General features: G+C 47.1%; 1 protein-coding gene across 1 annotated transcript in view; it reads left to right on the forward strand.

The window, feature by feature from the left end:
• The first annotated feature begins 1659 nt into the window (after nucleotides 1-1659).
• VAT1L (vesicle amine transport 1 like) overlaps nucleotides 1660-21055 on the forward strand; it is a 140444-nt gene continuing 121048 nt past the window's right edge. Inside the window, exon 1 of the mRNA XM_028091719.2 lies at nucleotides 1660-1889. Within this exon, the coding sequence (XP_027947520.1) occupies nucleotides 1660-1889 (230 nt within the window). The remainder of the gene's footprint in view (nucleotides 1890-21055) is intronic.

Consider the following 21055-nt stretch of genomic DNA (forward strand, 5'->3'; position numbering starts at 1 on the left):
GCATGTGAATTCACTGGCTCATTCATTCACTCAAAAAAGGTTCTTCTGAGCATTTTCTACTATGTACCAATCATGTGCCAAGCCCCAGGGAAACCATGCTGGATAAAAGCAGAAATCACTCTTGCCCACATGAAGATCACAGCTGGAGAAAGGAAACAGATATGAATTATCAGGTGATCATACAAAAGTTCATTACAAACTGCCATGAGAGTTTTACCACAAAGGATGCAGACCCAACCCATGGACACAAGGAATGGGTGCTTAAGTTGAAAGTGAAGTAGAAGATAACAGCGGATGAAGGAAGGGGCATATACATTACAGGCACAGGGGGTAGGAGGCAACACAATACTATTTTTGAAGAATAGAAGAGAGGCATGGGGAGAATGGAAGGAGAGGCACTTACACCATTCCATTCACTGTGTCATTTATATTTGTTGGCTGTGTCCTCCCTGCCTCATGCTTGAGAGTAAGCTCCTTAAAGGTAAGGACCATGCTGTCACTGAAAGTCCTATCCACCCCAGCACTTAGCACAATGCAAAAAAACCCTAAGTAATGTACCCATTTTATGGATGAGGGAGTTGAGGATCAGAAAGGTTGAGTGAGTTGCCCAAGGTCCCAAAGCTGGCAGTGGCTGCACAGGAATTAGAATATACCTCCACCACTCCCCCACTACAATCTTTCTTTAAACAGCCACAAGGCAATCTCCCTCCACCTGTGCCCTCCCTGGGTGGTGGGGCGCCATTGACTGAGCCACCCAGGAGCCCCTAAAAAGTCCAAGTTTTTCTATAAGCTCCTTTTCAAAAAGCCAGTTACTGGTGTGTGTGTGTGTGTGTGTGTGTGTGTGTGTGTGTGTGTGTGTGTGTGTGTGTGTTGGGGAGGGGGTGAAAACTGATCTTCTGGCGGTCAGAACAAAAAAAGGACCATTTTCTGTTACAGAACTCTTTTCTGAAGCCTCTTTGATGGCCAGAAATGGTGCGGGTGGGGAGAATTAGTCATCATAAGAGGCTCCTGGTGATGCTTGGTAAAGAGCATCTGCCCTGACCCCGAGGGTCTGGAGTGAAAAGACCCTGGTTTAGACTCTTCAGGGGAGTAAGTGGGATTTCTCGTTTCCCGCTTCCCGAACCTCTTCCCCTTTCCAGCCGGTACCGGCAATTTAGGAAACAGCCCCCTTTCCCGTCTAACCCGCTGGCCCCCGCAGATCGGAGGGAGAGGAGGCAAGCCAGTCTCCGGGAGGCATCCTCCAGGCCCAGACATTCGTCTCTGTCCATTTCAAGGCGCCCAGCCTGCGCCGTAAATAACAAAGTACTGCGCCCACCGCGGAGGACACTGCGTCCTCTCTGCGTGTTTTATCCACGAGTCTTGGGCAAGTCTGGGTTCTGGGGCTGCGATCAAGAGCCCGATTTGAGACTGGCTCTGGAGTTGGAGGCAAGGCTCCGCTCGGGCAGGGAAGAGAGGCAGGGAGCAGGAGGGGCGGGGCGGGTGGGGCGCGGCTCTTGCGAGGATTACGGCGGAGGCTGTGGACCTTGGCGCGGCTCGCGGAGGCTGCAGCCATTGCACAGCCGAGCATCCCACATTCAACAGGAGGAACCCGCGGGAGAGGAGCCCGAGCCCCCCGCGCCGCAGCCGCCGCAGCCCGTGCGCCCCGCGCCCCAGTGTGCCATGGCCAAGGAAGGCGTGGAGAAGGCGGAGGAGACGGAGCAAATGATCGAGAAGGAGGCAGGCAAGGAGCCCGCTGAGGGCGGCGGCGGCGGCTCTCACCGCCTCGGGGACGCCCAGGAGATGCGCGCTGTGGTGCTGGCCGGCTTCGGGGGGCTCAACAAGCTGCGGGTCACCAGGAAGGCCATGCCCGAGCCGCAGGACAGCGAGCTCAAGATCCGCGTCAAAGCCTGGTCCAGTATCCGCGTCTTTCTCGCTTTCTCTCTTTGCGCGCTCCGCGCTCCCGGGGCGGGGGTGGCGGAGCCTCGGCGGGGCCCCTGCGCGGAAGAGCGGCCGTGGGCGTCCCCTCCGCGCCCTTCCCGGGTCTCAGAGCCTCCCCGCGGCCGGCGGCCGGCTGACGCTGGGGAGGATGCTGCGAGGTGGCCCTCGCCCGCGCCAAGCCGGATCTAGGGTTGACCGGAGGGGACTGTGAGCTCCTGCGAGGGGAGGAACGCGGTGGATGGTGGCGCCCAGCACCCGGGGTCTGGAAGATTGCGCTGCGGGGGCTCTCCGTCGGGTAGACAGCTCAGCTGCCAGGAAAGGGAGTTTGATAACACGGTTAAAAAAAATAATAATAACCGTCGGCTTACTGTGTACCAGCCTTCGTGTTTAGAGTTTTATGTGTGCGATCTTATTTAATACTTCCTGGGACCCGATGAGTTAGGTACCATCATTATCTCCCGTTTCAGGTGAGGAGACTCGGGCTCAGGCAGTGATTTGCCCGAGATCTCGTGGCAGCTACTAATTGACCTGGCCAGGATTTGCTACTCGATCTTTTCAGCCTCTGTGCTGCGGTTCTGCTGGGGCTGGCGACAGAGTGCAGGGCTGGGGAAGTGCGTTTTCTCTCCCCACTGCTGCATTCTGCCCCTCTGGTGCCCTGGTAGGGACAAAGGGACTGGGAAGCAGGGGGTTAGGTCCTGGAGCATCTCAGCTTGGTGAGGGGTGAGGCCAAGGCTCCCTCTTCCCCACTAGCGTCTTCTGTGCTTCTCCAAAGTGGAAAAACAAACAACCGGCAATCTTCTCAGAACTCCTGCCCCCATCTCAAATGGAGCTCAGCAATCTGAGTGTCCTTCCATTCCCGACTCCTCCTGGGGGAACTTCAGAGTTATACCCAGCTGGGATTCGCTCTGGAGGGCTTAAGCCTCTCTGTGTGCTGTCACTATATGATCATTTCTCTGAAGTTCTAGGAGGGAGGGCTCACTCACCCCAGGGGGTTTACTGGACCCAACACTCTGAGTTCTTTATGCAGTAGCGTGGGAAGCGCCTAAGGGGAGCCCGCTCTTGGCACAGTTAGATGGACTTACCCTTTCTCATGTCTGTGTTTTAAAGGGAATAGACACGGCTCCGGAAAGGAGCAGTCAGCTTACCTGTTCCTAGGTTAGACCCCAAACCTGGACTCTGCGACCATATGCAGAGGCAAGAAAAATGCAAAGGAGATTCTCCTCCCCTTCGCTGCTTTGAGAGCAGGTGCAGGATTCACATGCCAGGCTGGAAGGCAGCTGGTAAGAGAAGCAAGCGCTGGTTTCTGACTCACTCCTCACACATGTAGCAGGTCGCAGTTGCCTCTAAACATGACTCTTGGGAATTCAGGGTAAGGGAAGAGGCTTTTGCAAACTGGGGGATCCTGTACAGTTCCATTTTGTTAACTCTTGTGAACCAAGCTGATTGATCCCAGAAGGCAGGGCTTGCGTCTGCCCTTTTCACCAACAAATCCCCGATGCCCAGCATAGCACAGCATGGTGCTTGGCACACACTATGTCCAACATCAGTTACTGCTGAAGGAATCAGTTATTGCTGAATGAATGGAGTGAGAAAAGACGCTTGAGCCAGGACTGCTGAGTCCTTATTTTTCTTCGCTTGCTGGTGGAGGAACATCTACCTCGTAAAACTAAAACTATATATTGATAATTTTCCTTCCTTAGCCACAGATCAAAAATATTTCGTGTGTGTGTGGGGGGTGGGGGGTGTATATAATTTATGACTCTCCATCCAGGGTATGTTCAGAGAGTGAAAATGTTGAAGCTACTTTTTAAAGAAAAGAGCATCACTTGCCATACAAATAGGTCTGGGTTCTCTAGTCTTATGCTAATTACATAGATACTGATAGGAACTGAAGCATTTTGAAATAATAAATGTCAAGATGAAAGCCAGGAGATTGCTTTTCAAAGCCAGATGCACAAGCCTGTTCTTTCTGGAGCTGTACACACACACACACACACACACACACACACACACACACACTCACTCACACACACACACACACACACACACACACACACACACACACACACACTAGAATCACTGCAGATTTCCCACCCCGTTTGTTCAGAAAGCCAACGAGGCATGGGGGAACATTTGGGATCCAGTATTGCAAAGGGCCCAGATTGATTTTTGTCTCCCCACGCTGGAAGCAGAGTTAATCAGTTTTGCAAGGGGGGGGCTGAAGTAGGTTTGTGAAGATTGCCCGGCATTTCCTCCTCCACTGGGCTAGGATTGGCTGGCCAAAGATGCCCGCTGATTTTAAGTTTAGCCTTGGGAGCAAGGATGACTCATTCTGTATTTTTATGAATCAGCTGATGGCTTCCTGGATGAAGGTCCCCCTTTTATCTGCTCTCTATTTTTAATGGAAACCTTTTATCATCAAATAGGATATGCTGTTTGCTTGGCAATAAAGCATAGTCCGTCTGAACTAGTATTCTTCAGACCTGGAATGAAGGTTCAAGTTGGTTACTCTATAAATTTTATGGAAATGGAAGAGAAGAGGTACAGGGAAATACATATTTTATTTCATTTACCCCCTCTCATTTGTGGTCCAACGAGATAGGTATTACAGTAGAGCAAATTGAGGCTTGGAGATGTTGAGTAATTTGCTAAAAACATCTCAGAGCCAGTACAGTTAGGATATGAGTCTTGGCCTGTCTCTCCGTAAAGCTCTGCTGTTTTTCTTTTATTCTATTTTGTCTCCCTCTGTGGAAGAGCCACAGGAAATGTGATTTACCTCTCTGGATATTTGGCATGCAAACTTGCTTTCCTTCCTTTCTTCAATGAGTATGGCTCCTTTGATCTTTTTATGTCTGACTTAAGAGAACATTCTCTGGCTATTCCCAGAGTAATATGGCTTTTCTCCCCCAAATGGAGACATGATGGTCAAATGCAGCTCAAAAAGAACCACTTTGGAGAGTGCAGGGTGGGAGGGATTGCAGAGTCTTCTAATTTGTTACAAGAGCGTCAGCTTTGCTGGGGAACCCCTTTAGTCAACCATTCACTGAGCAATATACACAGCAAGCAATTTAATTGGCCATGCAGAAAAAGCACGTGGCCTTTGGAAGAAGAAGGATCTGGATATAGACGCCAGCCCCATCACCTCCTATCTGTGTGACCTCAACAGACACGTCTCAGCCTTTCCACGCTTGCCGTGCCTCAACTGCAAAATGCAGATAATGCAGTGAACCCCGTGTCACTGAGAGGATCAGATGCAACAAAGGGCCTGGCACTAAATACACAGTTGTTGGGACTGTTGTCATCGGTGTTGTTGAATCTACACCTCTATGACTTACTTCTTGACAATTTGATAACTTGGAGGCCGTCATTGAAATCGTGTTTATAATATAGGCAACGTCATGACGTTTGCTCCGTGATGAAAAGGGAGACCTTCCTAGACATGAGTCCCAGCCCTGCCACTTGCTAGCTTTATGTCTTGGGTCTTGCCCCCTAGAGGCAGAGCCCGAGACAGGGATGTTTTTTAAGTGGTGGATCGAGGGGGTGTTCTCAGGAGAATGGGAGCAAGGCGAGCAGGGCAAGGAAGGAGCCAAGCAAGCATTTTGTCTCCCCTGGATCCCACCAGGAGTTCTGGAGCATGGATTGTACCGTAGAGTCAATCTGACCTTGAAGCAATAGGGGAAGCCCTTGTGCCCCCGCACACCCCCGTTTCCCTCCCTACTCCCGTCGTCAGTCGGGTATGGGCAGTGGGGGCATGGAGCCTCTCAGGCAAAGGTGGCTTCTGTTTGAGCTCCATTCCTCTGGAAGAGGGATGAGGGTTAGGGTGCCACATTGAGCCAGGAACCACCAGCACTTCCAGCAGTGGGGGGATGGGTGTACTGCCCAGGAAAAGGATCTGAGTGAGGCGCAAATATCGCCCTCGATGCTGGCTGACCTTGAACATGTTGCTTATTTCTCTAAACTTCAGTTTCCTGGCCTATAAAATAGAAATGATAATAGCACCTCCCTTTACAGTGTTGTAATGGCGCTGAAATGAGATCCAGTGTATAAAGACCTTTTTGGTGATGCCTGGTGTATAGGAAGTGGTTAATAAATGATAGCTATTTTTATTTAAACTCTTATTCTTGGTTTCCGTAGCTACCATGTACAGTATATCATTCAAAGGGGAACTTTTGGGGTGTTAAAGGGGCACTGATTAATAATTACTCTGGAGCAGGAACAGACTAGAATTGTTCTAGGCAGACTAGGGTACATACGTGGTCCCCCTGAACAGCTAAGGGTCAGGTCTACACCTTTGCTGCAGAAGTCTTGTCACAGTGAGACATCTCTTGGACGGAAGCTAGGAGGATTTGAGGCTGAGGGTCTCTAGACTGGACTGCAGAAATATATTTAAGTAGCCATTAACAAGCCTTGTCTGGTTTGTGGCTCAAATTGGCTTGTGATGGAAAGGCACTAATGGATTGGGGACATTTATTTTCCCAGACTGATTTACAGAGAGAGGCCACATGAAACTGCTAGAACGAGAGCAGTTGGATGAAAAATGGTCCCAGCCGGTCATGGCTCTATTGGCTGATCTGAAAATGGGCTGAGGGCAGGCCACACTAAAGGAAAGCTAACACACGGTGGTATTCTAACATGTCACAGGGAGGGTGCCTGGGTGGCTCAGTTGGTTAAGCGACTGCCTTCGGCTCAGGTCATGATCCTGGAGTCCCTGGATCGAGTCCCGCATCGGGCTCCCTGCTCAGCAGGGAGTCTGCTTCTCCCTCTGACCCTCCCCCCTCTCATGTGCTCTCTCTCTCTCTCTCTCATTCTCTCTGTCTCAAATAAAAAAAAAAAAATCTTAACATGTCACAGGGGTAGAGTGCATTGGGCTAGGGGAGGGAACTAACATTTGCCGAGCACTTGTTCGGAGCCACGAACTGAGTTGCCTGCTATGTACTTTGTTTCATTTTATCCTAATGACAACTCAATAATATCAGTATTACTATCTCCATTTTAAAGATGGGAAGCTGACTTCCAGAGACATGTGAAGATCACAAACTGCTAATCCAAGTCAGCCTGTTCCTGGACTCTTTACGTTTGGGAAAATCAGAAAGACTCAGTGACAAAGGCACAAGAGAGAAAGGACTGAGAGACCAAGTGGTACAGACAGGCAGACAGACACCAAGACTGGAATCAGGAATACAAAGAAACATGCATGGATTTGACTGATTTGAAGTATAACTGATAAAGACTCAAAATGCCATCTCGCCCTCCCCAAATGGCCATTGTATTTCTAAACAACATCCACTTTCCCTCTGTTGCTGATATAGGGGACCCTTTAGAGATCTACTTAGGATCAAATTGCTATGACTGTTGGCCCAGAATATCCACGCTGATTAAACACAATCACCACTCCTTGGACCACTCAAGACATTCAAGTTCCTTCATCTGCCCGCTTTGCCTCCACTGGGCTATTGCTACGTTGGCAACTTGACTGTAGAATATCTCCAAATAGTATATCATTAAAATGTCACTGATAAGGCCAATCCAATGAAATATGGCCAATATTATCTTTCCTGTGTTTATTGAAATAAACAAATGGAGTGCGTGAGGCTAAGTGACACTGATGTTTATAAAACTGAGAAATTGCTTGGAGGGTCCCTAATACCCAAGCCAGGAGCCACTCTGGCCTGGAGATGGGAACAAAGTGTTCTGAATCACTCTGTGTTGGATAGAGATATCAGGATTTGACAGGAAAGGATGACTCTGTGCTGACTCACACTGAGCCCCAGTTGGTGATGAGGAGATGGAGATGCTACTTCAGGGATCTTACTTATTCATGAAAGTTGCATTTTCCCAGGAACTGTGTCCTCACTGGTGAGGGCTGGGGATAGTGACCATGTCTGCTCTCATCCAATAATGGAATGGACTTCTTGCCTTCCCAGCAATTCAAGGAAGAAAGGAAGCCCAGTGCTGCTTCTCTTTCATAGAGAAAGGAAGTACAGAACATCTTATACATCTGGCATACAGTAGGTTCCCATAAATAGCAGCCCGATCTTAATCATATGGCAGGTGACCCATGATGGGCAAAGGAAGTGATGACTGATAATCATGCTCATCCTACCCTCTACTTGCACCATCTTTGGAGCAACAAAGCTCATTATGCTCCTCCATTTTACATCGGACCCTCATAACCCCATGAGGTTATCATGTTTACTTTCTCAGAGAGGAAAATGGGACTCAGAGCTGAAGTGGAAAGAGCAAGAAGCTACAATAGATCTGAGTTCAGACCCTAACTCTACCTCACCATGGCTGTGTGATCTTAATCAAATAGTACTTTCAACTTGCCCATATCCTCACTTTGGTAATTATACCCACTTTTTGGTATGTTAGGAAGACTAGCTGATAATCTGTCAAGTCCTGACGGCTCTTTGCACACCATGGGTATTCAAGAAAGGTTATTTTCCTTCCTCAGTCGCTCAAGCTGTAAAAAGACAGGTGGGAACTTGATGCCATCCTCTGGTTCTTGGTCCTGCTCTTCTCCCACCAAACTACACTGGCACCAGGGAGCAGGGTGCTGGCTTTTGAATCTCATTCCCAGGGTTGGAATGGATTTGGACTGATCCACATGGGTGGCGGCAGGGATTTCTAGGGTAGCTGGGTGTGCAGAACAGTCCAGCCTCTGGAGTTTGGTTCACTCTCATTCAGAGGAACCAAAATCCCGCGACCTCGAGTATATCGCTGGCATTCAACACTGACAGCGGAGCTCACTCAGGCATGGGGGAATGGCACCCCCATGACCCCAAGTTCCTGACATTTCTCTTAATAGGGATCTTTTCTGGCATCTTGGCATTTGTCGTAGAAGAAGAAGTTTAATTAGAAACAAGAAGAGCCTCTTCATAGGGAAAGGGCAGCGGGTGTGTAATCTCAAATTAGTTTGATTCCTCTGTGTGTGATCTCACACAGAAAATCAGTCGGAGCCACTGTATTAAAATGAGTAAATTTAATGTTTGGAGGCCCAGGGGACAAAATATATGCTTCAGTGAAAGAGGCTGTTTCATCTTTGAACGTGATATTTTCTTGATGAAAACCCTGCAGTCAGCTTCTGTCCTCAATCTCGTTCTGTCGGTGACCCTTGGTCCCTCAGCTGAGCCTCATCCCTAGCATTGTTCTGGAGCCAGGGGTGTGCTAAACAGTGCTTTCCCAGACAGAACCCCCGTGGGAAGTGAAAGCTTTGGGTGCTCTTACTCCTGACGTGTCGAAATGGCTGTAGTCCCCAAAGCCCAATGCAGGATAATTATCTTCTGTGAGGGGAATGATAATGATTCATTTCTTGGGCTGGCATTGACTACACACCCAGACTGGATGGGAGGAAGTATGCTTTTTGGTTATAAAATAGTTAAGGTCTGAAGTGAAACAGACCTGGATTCCAATCCTGGATATGATGGTTTTAGCAACCTGTCTAACCTTAGGAAAATGACTTCAGCTTTTATTATCTCAGTTTGCTCATCTGTAATGTGGGTCTAATTACAGCACCTATGGGGTATTTTTTTGTGAGAGGGTAAAAAGAGACAATACGTCTAAAGTACCTAGCTATGACGGTATATTTAATATTTGTTGAATGAAGTCCTTGTCCTTAGTGTATGTTTAATATATATTAACGGTAGGGAGAAGATGCAAAGAATAGAACATTTAAAAGTCCCTCCATATTTCATGAAGTTTTCCGGATGGAGTCCCTATTCAGACTCCAAAGGGTACAAGACCCTGATGTCAAAAGTAACCCAGACAGAGGTACAGATTCAGCAGTCTTGCACAATTCACAGCGCTCACCATAGCACATACCCTCCCCAGTGTCTATCACCCAGCCACCCCATGCCTCCCACCCCCCCCACCAGATTAAAAAAAAAAAAGAAGAAGAAGAAGATAGCGGGAGGGGAAGAATGAAGGGGGGGAATAGGAGGGGGAGACGAACCATGAGAGACGATGGACTCTGAGAAACAAACTGAGGGTTCTAGAGGGGGTGGGTTAGCCTGGTGATGGGTATTAAAGAGGGCACGTTCTGCAGGGAGCACTGGGTGTCATGCACAAACAATGAATCATGGGACACTACATCAAGAACTAATGATGCAATGTATGGTGATTAACATAACAATAAAAATTTAAAAATAAAAAGTAACCCAGACAGGATGTGCCATGGCGCCATGACATGCATAAGAAGATTCAGATGAATTTCTGAAAGAACAAGAGAGGAAATGGAACCAAGATGTACTACTGTGGTCCTATGTGCAGGACGCTGGGCCAAGCTCAGAGATCTTCAAAAAGAAGACCAGTCACTTCTGCTCTGACTTCTCTTTCCTTTATTTCAGTCAGGCCAACCATCATGGTGAAATTGTCTCTGGCCTTCTAGGCTCTCCCCTTTCTTTTCCCTTCCGTGTTTTGTCTTCCCCTCATGAGGTAGCTTCATGTGCTCCTCCTGCTATGAGCTTCCTTCCTGAGACTAGGAGAGATGGTGGCCTTCTGCCCCAGATGCCTTGTGCAAGTTTAGCGAGGCCCAATGCAGAGCCCCCATTTTTTTCTCCCAATTTTCAAATATCAAGGAAGTAATCTTAATGGCCGTTTGTGAATCACATACCAGCCTCTGGATCTCTCTTTCTCTCTCTGCTGGGCCCAAGGAAATGATGTGCTTGGCCACATTTGCATCTCGTGCCCTCCTACCCTGACCTAGAAGAATGGAGCATCATGCTTGATTGCCGTACTAGGAACACATGAAGTGTGTGTGTACGTGTGTGTTGGGGGGTGGGGTGGGTAGATACTTTGAAAGGAATGGAGGGCAGTTACCAGAAGACGGGGTAAGAAACACACAGAACTAATCAAAATGGTAGCCACCGTGGGGGATGGGAGACTTCGATCTTCACCACAGAAAGTGACGAATCAGAGAGGGGACTGGAGAAGCCAGCTCCTTTCCCTATCCTGGGACCTTACATTCTCAGCACAAAGTGATTGAATCGGATTAAATGACATATATCATATTTTCAACTTGGAGGTCTGCTTCCTTTTAAATCTCTTTGGTAGTCTTGGAAATGCTAGAAGCTTGCTCTATTATCATTTAACTGGTGAACACCAAGCCTGGTGCTTGGTTAACCACAGGCACTCAATAAATGTCTGTGGAATGAATGAATACGTTACTGACTTTCCCCCCAACGTTAGGGGTACGTTTCTACAAAAGTTGCCGTGTCACTTGTAAATACCAACAGTACTGACTTTGCTAATACAGGCGGCAGCCGGTCCATGCCCGTGTACCTTCAGGCACCCCCTGGTCCCCTCAGCCTCTTCTGACAGGAGGCCTACATCTCTCCAGTGTGTGGGGCTTTGAGCGGAGACTTGAGAGGATACCAAAGGAGCTATGTTCTCAGACAGTTTGGTGTTACCTCTCCTTGATACAATCTGTTCTCTAGAAACTGGATGTTCGCTTTTTGAATTCTCTAATAACTACTCTCCCTCGGCTGGGAAATGTGGGTCTCTGACTTTGCAAGATGCTGTGTAATTTTCTCCTCACTGACATCCCGTTGCATCGAGAGCGGGAGGCCAGGGATCTTGAAGAGAACCCTCTAGGCTGTGTCTAGGGATTGTTATTCCAAGAGCATTTACTCAAGCATTCCTGCGCCGTGTGTCTACCTGGGAACCCAGGCCCTAGCAGCCTGGATGCTAAAACAATATTTAACTAAACTTAGGTGGTGATCATTTCACAATATACATATATATCACATCATTATGTTGTGCATCTTCACCTAATGCAGTGTTTTAGGTCAATTATATCTCAGTAACACTGGAAAAGAATTAAGTTATTTCCAACCTACTGGGGGAAAAAAATCTCACCTTTTTTACAACAAGCAGTATGTCCATGACTCTGTTCCCACCTTCCTTGGTAGGTCTCAGGACCTCCCCGTTCAACACCTGCCAGGTGGGTGCAAGAGTTTCCTGCCCTGACACAGACAGTTCTCCTGGTTGCCCCACTGATTCTGACTCCCTCCTCTTCGCCCTGTTCTGCCCATCCTGCCATACACTGGAGCTGCCCCACCATGTTTCCCATTTCCTCTCCATCCCAGGTGGTGTGGCCCTCTGCTTAGGGCCATAGCACCCTTTCCACTCCGTATAGGTCAAAAGCAGTCTTTGCCACCCTATGTATTCATGCCCCTGCTGTTTAGAGCTAATAAATGTAACACTTTCGTTAATTACTTGTCATCGCTATTATCATAATGACTTCCATTGAGTATTTATGCTAAGTGTTTTATAGGAATTTCTAGGATACCAAACATTTCACAGATGAAGACACAGGATCAAAGGAGCAAGGGAACTTGCTAAAGATCACACAACTAATTAGACCAAGAGAGACCAAGAGAGCTGATGTTGACTGAGCCAGGGTTCTCTCTCTCCAGGGCTTCCTCTTCCGGGATTTTGTATCCATTTTCCAACTGCTCTGCCCTAGACTCAAACTCCCAGGAGATGAAGGGTGATTTGCATCATAATCAAGCTCCTCCCATCCCCCTTGTATTGCTACAGATGGCTTCATCCAGATTTACTCATATTCTCCAACTCACATTTCCCTTAGGATAAATTATTTTCTTTTCCCCAGAAGGCTTAGCTGCTCTTCATGCAAATAGATCCACAGTGGGGCAACTCCACTGGCCCCCACAGTCTTGAGTTCTACAATGAACGCTGATGAGGCTTTCTCTACTGAGTACTGTACTCTACAGCCCCCTCCCCTTCCTCCCAGCACAGACACACCTGCTCCTTCCAATAGACTCTCCATCAGGTTATAGACTTTCCTTTCTTATTCAAAAAAAGATTCCTTGTCTAAGATCAGAAGCAATTGTTTTTCATCTGTCTTATACTACACCTAGTTCCATCAGCTAATGGCGAGCTCTTAAACCTACCATTCCTGTGATTGGTCTGAATGATCTTGTAAATGGATACTCTTTTTACGCTCCCCGCTAAAATCACTGACATTGTACTTATTGGGGACCTTGTAATAAACTCTGAGTCAGCATTCTGCAGCCAGAACCTGGGACATGAAACACAGCTAGCAATGTGGCCCACCTTCCCGAAAGGTTTATCTGCCTTCAGATCCTTGAGCGCATTCTCTGTGTGACTGCAGAGGAGTCCTTTCCTCTGGCACTGCTCCTCCATAGGAAATAAACAGCAAAGGCAATTTTCACCCTCCTACTCCCTTGGAGCCTCAACCTCTCTGTCCTCAGCCAACAGCACTTGTGGGAGACTCGACTTCTTGCTTTTGCTCTTTTAACATTGTCTTTGCTTTTCCTATTCTTCTTTTTCCCTTTTGTATCCTCGATGTAGTTGGGTCTGTTTGCTCTCGAATAGAAGCCCACTTCCAATATAATTTCAAAGCACAGTCAAATTCTATTGAGTACTTTGGAAAATACCAAAGCTGGATCCATTTGTGCTACAGAGAAAAACCTCTAGAAAATTGTAGGAAAATAGCTAGGAATGATTCAAGCTCTTTCCTTCCTTCTTGCTGAAGGGGACGATCTCGGCCGGGCAGCCTTGGTGTGTACTTTGGTGTAGCAGGAAGGAGGGGAACGGATCAAAGTCCTGCTTCATTGATGTGCTTTGGGAAGAGCAAAGATTTACTTCTGGAAGATAAAAGAATAGGCGTGAAAGGTGAGCAGAGATAAATGTATAAGACAAGAGATCCAACGGTAGGATTTGAGAGTCTGGGGGAGTCTGGAGAACAGCAGGGGCCAGTTTGGAGGTTAGCAGGAGGCCCTGCGGGGGGGAGCGTAGATGGGGAGAGGAAATTTTCCTACTCTGCCTTGGAGTTGCTCATAATCTATGGGGAAGACGGCAGGGTAGTGATTCTGCTACTGCCTTCTTCTTAGGCTACTTACATTTAAATATTAATTCACTAAAATTAAAAGTTCAGTTCCTTAGTCACTCTAGCCACATTTCGAGTGTTTGGTAGCCACATACGGCCAGTGGTTGGACAGCACAGATACAGAACATTTCCACCGCTGCAGAATGTTCAGTTGGACAACGGCCTGCTCTAGTCTTCACATCATTCTTTGCTACTGAAACAGCTGTTTTACTAAACATGGTTTTTATCAGTAGCGATGACGTAGGGGATCACTGTTCATGTTAGAGCCAATATGGACTGTTTCTCTATGGGGCCCTCCCCGCCGCCCGGTCCTCCAGTGAGAAGTCAAGCAGGAACTGCTTTGTACCATCTGACAATTGCCTTCTCCCCACCATTGCGAGGTGGGATGAGGCAGAAGAGGTTGGGAGAACAGGAGCAAAGGAGACACCCTTTCCTAAGGGATACTTAGCTGGGGACACCTCTGTGATTCCCGCAAAGTGAGTTAGGAACTGCCCTCTCTCTGTGTGAGCTATGACCCTTGTACCATCTCTTGTTATGGGGAGTGTCACATGATGTAGTCACTTATTTGTTGATCTCTGAACTCCTGGGAGGCACAGCCCCCACTGTCACCCTTGTAACATTCATGCTGAGCCAAGTCCCGAGCCATGGAGGGGCTGCCGAATTTAAACAGAATTCGACTGAATGTTCTACATAACCAATCACTGCCAGGCACCTGTTTGAAGTCAGAGACCTGGTCAACATCTAACATGGAACACAGAGATCTTAACCTTTTTAGGAACCTTCTCAGGAACAAATACCTGCCGTGTCCCCAGGAGAGGCTGAGAGTAAATAGATAACTCCAGGTTCAAAAATCAAGGGATTAGTCTTGGCATCAAGGAGAGCTTGTTTTGGACCCAGCGCTACCATGCTTTTCTGTCTCTGTTGAAAACTGGCTCTTGATATTTAGATTCCCAATCACTGGCCATTTTGTTCCATGTTTGGAACAAAACACGCTGAAGTGTGTTTTGAATACTCATTTGGACATAGGGTTTGAGTATATTTCCTCTCTCAGAGGCAATAAAAGACTTGTACAACTCCAGCCCAAACTGTGCTGCCCTCATCGTCATCCAGATTTTGTGGATCAGGGGATCTAGGGGGGTCGGGGCAACGATAGCATTATTGACTTCGTAAGCAAAATGGTAGATTACAAAGAACATCAAATGTGTCAGAAAGCTTTGTTTGTTTGTTTTGTCAGAGAGCTTTGTATGTCTCACATGGTCGCAGTGGTCTGTGCATCTGAAGTCAGTGGTTAGAGAGGGTAGGCAGGGTCACATGGAGCCGGACATGAGGGGGCCAGTGTCAGGAACCACAGGCCAGTGATGGGGACAGCAGAGTCGGAGTGTCCATTCCAACCTTCCCACTGCTGACGGAACACAGGTGCCTTCTCTCTCCTGAGGTCCATCCAGGACAATTCTGGCTGCTCTCCAATAAGAGGTGCCATTTGAGATTTGCAGAAAAGGTGTCCTTGTTTTAGACAATGAGTGTTTTTTTTCCCCCTCCCCTAGCAGATTGGTATCAGGCTTGAGATAACAAAACAGGTGCTTACACAAGCCCAGAAAGAAAAAGAAAGGAAAAAAAAAAAAAAAAGAAGAAGAATTTGGAAGCCAGATTTTTCTGAGATCAAGCCCTATTGTCCTGGGCTTTCTCAAGTTATCAGTTGAGATGAAGAAACAAAAACAGAAATGTCAGCCCTGGGGATGGAGGGAATGACTCAGACATTGGCTTCTTTGCCCCTGCTTGGATTGGGAGTCAAATGCTTTGATGAACATAGCGGCGGCCGCAAGAGGAGGGCAAAGAAGGCACAACCATCCCCCACCCCCGCTGGGGTGCAAAGCCTCACTCACGTTTGGCCCGCTCGACCCTTTGGGAGCTGGCGGAGGTGGCCACTGATGCTCCCCAAGCCGAGGGAATTCCACACTTCCCATCTGGAGCCTGACGGCGTTCTCCTCGATGGCCACGTCCCTCCCAGCATCCAGGGACCTCTGGCTTCCCACAGACCCAAAGAAAGCCCCGAACTCCTATTTTTTGTGGACCTTCCCAAGCGATTTACCTATCCTGCAGGTCTTTTGATGATCCATCTGCCTTTCCCTTTCTCGTTTTTCTTAGTCTCTGTCCCTTCCTTGGTGCTTTGATCCTTTCAATTCCTGCCTTTCCCTTTCCTCTTGTTCTCTCAGGTCCTGCCTTAAAGATCTCATTCTCTTTTCCTCCCTCCTCACATGGCTTCTTCCTCAGGGGCCACCATACAAAGGGGCTCCATAAATATGCACCATCAGTGATAAGAGCTCTGTGCCCACAAGGGAATAAAACCCAGAAAAGGAAAAATATGTTATCCGTCTTGTCATGGATACTGGGTACACCACCAAGAACCCCTTGGAGGACCAGGACCCGGAGTGGTGGCGGCCAACTGCTCCCAGTGGTGCCCCTGCTGAGGAATTGCCCTCGGCTGCAGGAGGCCTCCTTGCCCAAGCCCACGCTCTCTCCCCGGGGGCAGCTCTTATCCAGGACTAGCTGACATGAGGGTATGAAGGCCTCATCCCCTGGCCTTGATTCATGGTGACGTGAGGGGCCATCCTAGCTCGGGAACTTTCTGTGGATAAATTGAGTCTTTTTTACTACTACGTCAGTGTTGAACTTCTTCCTCCTCAGGAGCACACAGGTGTTGTTTCCTAGAGCTCTCCCCATCACACCTCCTTGCATGCAAATCGCAGGCTCGGAGGCTGCTTCCCAGGGAACCTGACCTGTGACACCTTGTGCCCTGATGGTGGAGGTGGGGGGTGACAATGTCAGCAGCTCACGTTTATTTGAGCACTTACTGTGTGTGAGGCGCTCTGTGTCACATGCCCTGTCACATACCATCCACACCAACACCCTGTAGCGTGAGCACCCTGTAGGTGTCCCCATTTTGGAGATAAGTAAACTAAGGCTCAAGGATTTCAAGCAACTCCCTTGAGGGGGAGCCAGAGGGCTAAAGCTAAGATCTAAGTTTAGGTTTAGTAATTGCAGAGCACCACGAGGACATTTCCCTGGGGAATTTTTTCTCGGGGCCAGTGTTCGGACTTCATGGTTATCTTGTGGGATAGCGCATGCCCTGGTGGTTGTGTGAGCTCTCCTGCCTGTACTTCCGTAAAGCCACCTATCACACTGTACTGTGATCAGCGTTTATAATTTTGGGGCCCCCTGATCCCTTTGGATATCCCCTCGTTAGTATACACTCAGTGTGTAGGAAGTGCTCAGTGGGACAGGTGAGTCAAGAAGCCCTCTCTCTGTAACTGGGAAAACTGAGTGATGGTCTCTCAGAAGCAAAGCACAGGAGTCAAAAGCACAGCCTCTGGACTCACATTACTTGCTGTTGCACCTTGGCTTCAGGAACCTCAATATGCCTGGGTTTTGTTCCTGTAAAATGTGGTAATATGATTTATCCTCTAGCATTGTTATCGTTGTAAAAATTATGCTTCTAAAACACTTAATGCCATGCCTGCTACATAGTAAGTATCCCCTAAATGTTGTCTAGCCACAAATAATTCCCTCTGTTCCCATGGTCCATCATCAGAGCAATTAGAATGGGGGTTTCTGCATATCTGCCAGTTTCTTGGTGAGGGGGCCTCTGATTGTCATAAGGCCCTATGCAAGAACATGGTCTTACTGAGGGAGTACTTGTTACACACGGATTCAAAGGGTCTTGGACATGTTTCAGAGAACTGTAGGAGCTCATGCTTTCAAGACACTTAAAACATGTCAGCCAGTCCTATGTTTTAGATTCCCTCCCATGACATCTTTCGTGATCTTCACAAATACCCTAAGTCACCAAGAACGTGACAGCCTCTATTTTTATCAGCAGGTTGGGTATAGTAGTAAGTGGCATGATAACCACATTTTCAGAGGACACAGACTCAGGAGGAAGAGCCAGTTTTTTGGATGAAAGAATTAGGATCCAAAAAAGAGCCAGACAAATTGGCAAGATGAAGCTAATCTAGTAAGACTGCATTTCACAAGGGTACGTATAATCCTTTGGACCAGGATCAGAAAATTCAAGTGCCCTAGAGGACAGTGAGAGACCTTTCCATTTTCTTATCTATTTCATCATCGTCTATTAATTTTTACCTTGCCTCATTCCAAAAAGGACTTGAAGTAGCTTAAACAGAGAGGATACAGCAACCAGTCCCTAAGTGGTCCCCAGACTAGGAGCGGTGGCATCATCTGGAAACTTGCCAGAAATGCAGAGTCTGGGACCTCACCACAGACCTGCTGAGTCAGAAACTCAGCAATAAGGCCTGGCAATCTGCTTTTAACAAGCGCTTCAGAGAATTCTGACACAAAGTTTGAGATGCATTATAAAAGGTTTAAGATTTTTTTTTTTTTTTAATGGAAGCTCCAAAGCATTCAGAAAGTTACGATGAAGTTGAGTGTTAGGATGGCAGAGAGAATGAAGACCACAAAACCTTGCAATTGGGTGGAGGCGGGGGGGGGGGTGCTGCAAGTTTGGCTTGGAGCTTCCTACTAGCCAATGCAAAGAAAGGAATATAATGAGTTTATAAGCTGCTGGGATTGTAAGATCAATACAAATCAGTCCTTGTGCTGAGATATGAGGGAAAATTACTCTGTCTTCATGAAGAAACAAATGCATATTGTAACAAATGATATGCTCAACAATATTCCCTCGTAGGTAAAATAATAGGTTTCTGAAGGAGGACTGGCCATCTGTCTCTTAATTGAACCAACGACGAGGCAATACTTGGGATTTCTGTTGAGTGTGAGATCAGACGATATGATGGGGTTCTGTTGATTGGCGTCAACAGAAGTAAACTGCTGGAAAAGGGAGATTTTCATCACACTGTTCTCTGTGTGGTGGTCTGATGATGTTTGGATTCCCATGGCCAATGCCAAGGGTACTGACAACCAGGGGAAGGAACTAAGAGGCAAGAGATCTAAAATCCTTTCATATAAGCAACGCCTCTCCCTTCCTTTCACCTAGAGAATAAAAGACAGGGGAGCCTCTCCATATCTACTTCCCTCTTTTTGGCTAAACTTCTTTGGGCCAGTTTTATTTCAAACTGGAAAATTAATAAACTAGCTGATTCTTCTGTCATCCACTTAGCGGTGTCCTATAACAAATCATTTGTGTCTTCTTCAATATTAATTAGCATATCCAAAAGAAATGGACTGCTCCCAGACGAGGAGCTTTGAGGACAAGAATACATCGTAGTCCACCATGATGTATAGTTAACAGAATGACAGTCCTAGCAGTCAGAAGCTCAAGCTTGGAAGTCCTATGAAAAGGGCTGGTATCCCAGTTCTGTCACCTACTATATGACCTCGGACAAGGTACTTCATCTTCTCCAGGCCCCACCTTCCTCATGCACAAAATGGAGATTGAAATGGTCCATGCTTGAGTCCCGCAGAACATAAAATGAAGACAGCTAAACATCTCTCATGAAACATTACAGGGTTGGCATCCATCACTTAGTAGATAACAGAAAATAAAGTATAGAGGCCATGGCTAGCTTGCCTTCCTTCTAAGTAGAATCTAAGCATCCCAAATCAGTGTCTTTTCCTAAGACCACCAAGCATCCCTTCCTATTTACCTAAGGTTTATTTTTTTCTTAAGATTTTAAAAATTATATGAGAGAGAGTGAGTGAGCACAGGGGTGGAGGGCAGAGGCAGAGGGAGAAGCAGAGAAGCAGGCTCCCCACTGAGCAAGGAGTCTGACATGGGGCTTGATCCCAGGACCCTGGAATCATGACCTGAGCCAAAGGCAGATGCTTAACATTGAGCCACCCAGTCACCCCCCCCCACCACCGCCATTTACCTAAGCTTTGATTTGATAATATCTTAAGGAGAGCATGCAGGACAAAGGAGAGCCAAGTGAACAATGTGGAAGACCTGGTTAGGGCTCCAGAGACTCAGCCAAGGCCCCACCGTGCACAGATGGCCATATCTACTTATATCTAAGAGTTCATGGTGTCACAGGATACACGATAATCAAGGAGTTTAAAGACCTTGATTCAAGTCCCAGCTCTGCCATGTGCTAATTGTGTTGTCTTTGACAAGTCAGGTTTCTTATCTAAGGAGTCTCTTTATTCACTGATGGGAATAATAACATCCGCACTTGTAGCCTTTCTGGGATTGATACAAGGCTTCATGAGATGTGCGTGAAAGCACATTGCAGACGTCACCATCCGGTGATGTAACAGTTTTATTTTGTAAAGGGACTATCACTACATTTCCCTGTGTCTTCTATCACATCTCTCATCCTTTGCCTTGAGGTTTTGCGGGTCCCTTTGTCAAACCTGTCTTCATTCCTTCAGGCTGCAATGTCTTGGTAATAACTCTTTAAACATAGGCTTTGAGTGATAGTATGGGAAGAACAAATTAAGGTCTTCTTAATTAAAATTATACTAATCTGTGAGAAAAGGTTACCTAGCAGAACATTTTATTGAGCATATTCCAGCACTATTTTATTTTATTTTTTTTGCAACAATCTTAAATGTTTAAGAGCCATATAAATAAATATTAGGTAAGAGAGAAATCTGAAGATTACCCTCTATGTGAGCCCGGGTCAAGAAAATAGTCCTTGCCATCCTCAAACAGTGTCTAACTAAAAATCAGATTATCTTAGAGAATACTGGAAACTATGATTAAGAAGGTGTAGAGTTTGGCAAAAGAACAGTGTTGGACCCCCGTTTAAGTCCCTGGCTTCACTCTTCACTGTCCGTGTGGCCTTGGGCAAATAACTTAATTATCTCTGCACAGTGTTACTGGTTTTGTTTAAAAAAAAAAAAAAATGAGGTCAATAATATCTGTCCAGTGGATGATTTAGGGTTACTGATTATGGTATTTGTTTTACTTTGTGTCTTTTGGTTTCATGAGACAGGGACCACACGTGTAACACAAACAAAGAGGTTCTGTTCTAAAGACCAGTGTGGAGTAGCAAAAGAATTCTTGGAAATTAGAGGGCAGGAGGCGCACTGGGCCTGGGCTGCACCAAGTATGGAGACTGGACCTTTGCATTCTTGGCAACCCGGCAACAAAGTTTGTATAGCCCACCCTGGGGCAGGCTGCTGGGTTGCTTCTGCTGCTCTTCGTCTTTTTCTTTTAATTTCCCTACCTGCTGGCTTTTTATTTTATTTGTTAGAGAGAGAGAGAGAGAGAGAGAGCAAGAGAGATCGAGTGCGCACAAGCAGGGGGAGCGGCAGGCAGAGGGAGAAGCAGGCTCCCCGCTGAGCAAG

The sequence above is a fragment of the Eumetopias jubatus genome, unplaced genomic scaffold (genome assembly GCF_037043125.1).
Source record: "Eumetopias jubatus isolate StellerSeaLion01/CBP00866 unplaced genomic scaffold, mEumJub1_p1.0 scaffold_10, whole genome shotgun sequence".
Lineage (NCBI taxonomy): Eukaryota > Metazoa > Chordata > Mammalia > Carnivora > Otariidae > Eumetopias > Eumetopias jubatus.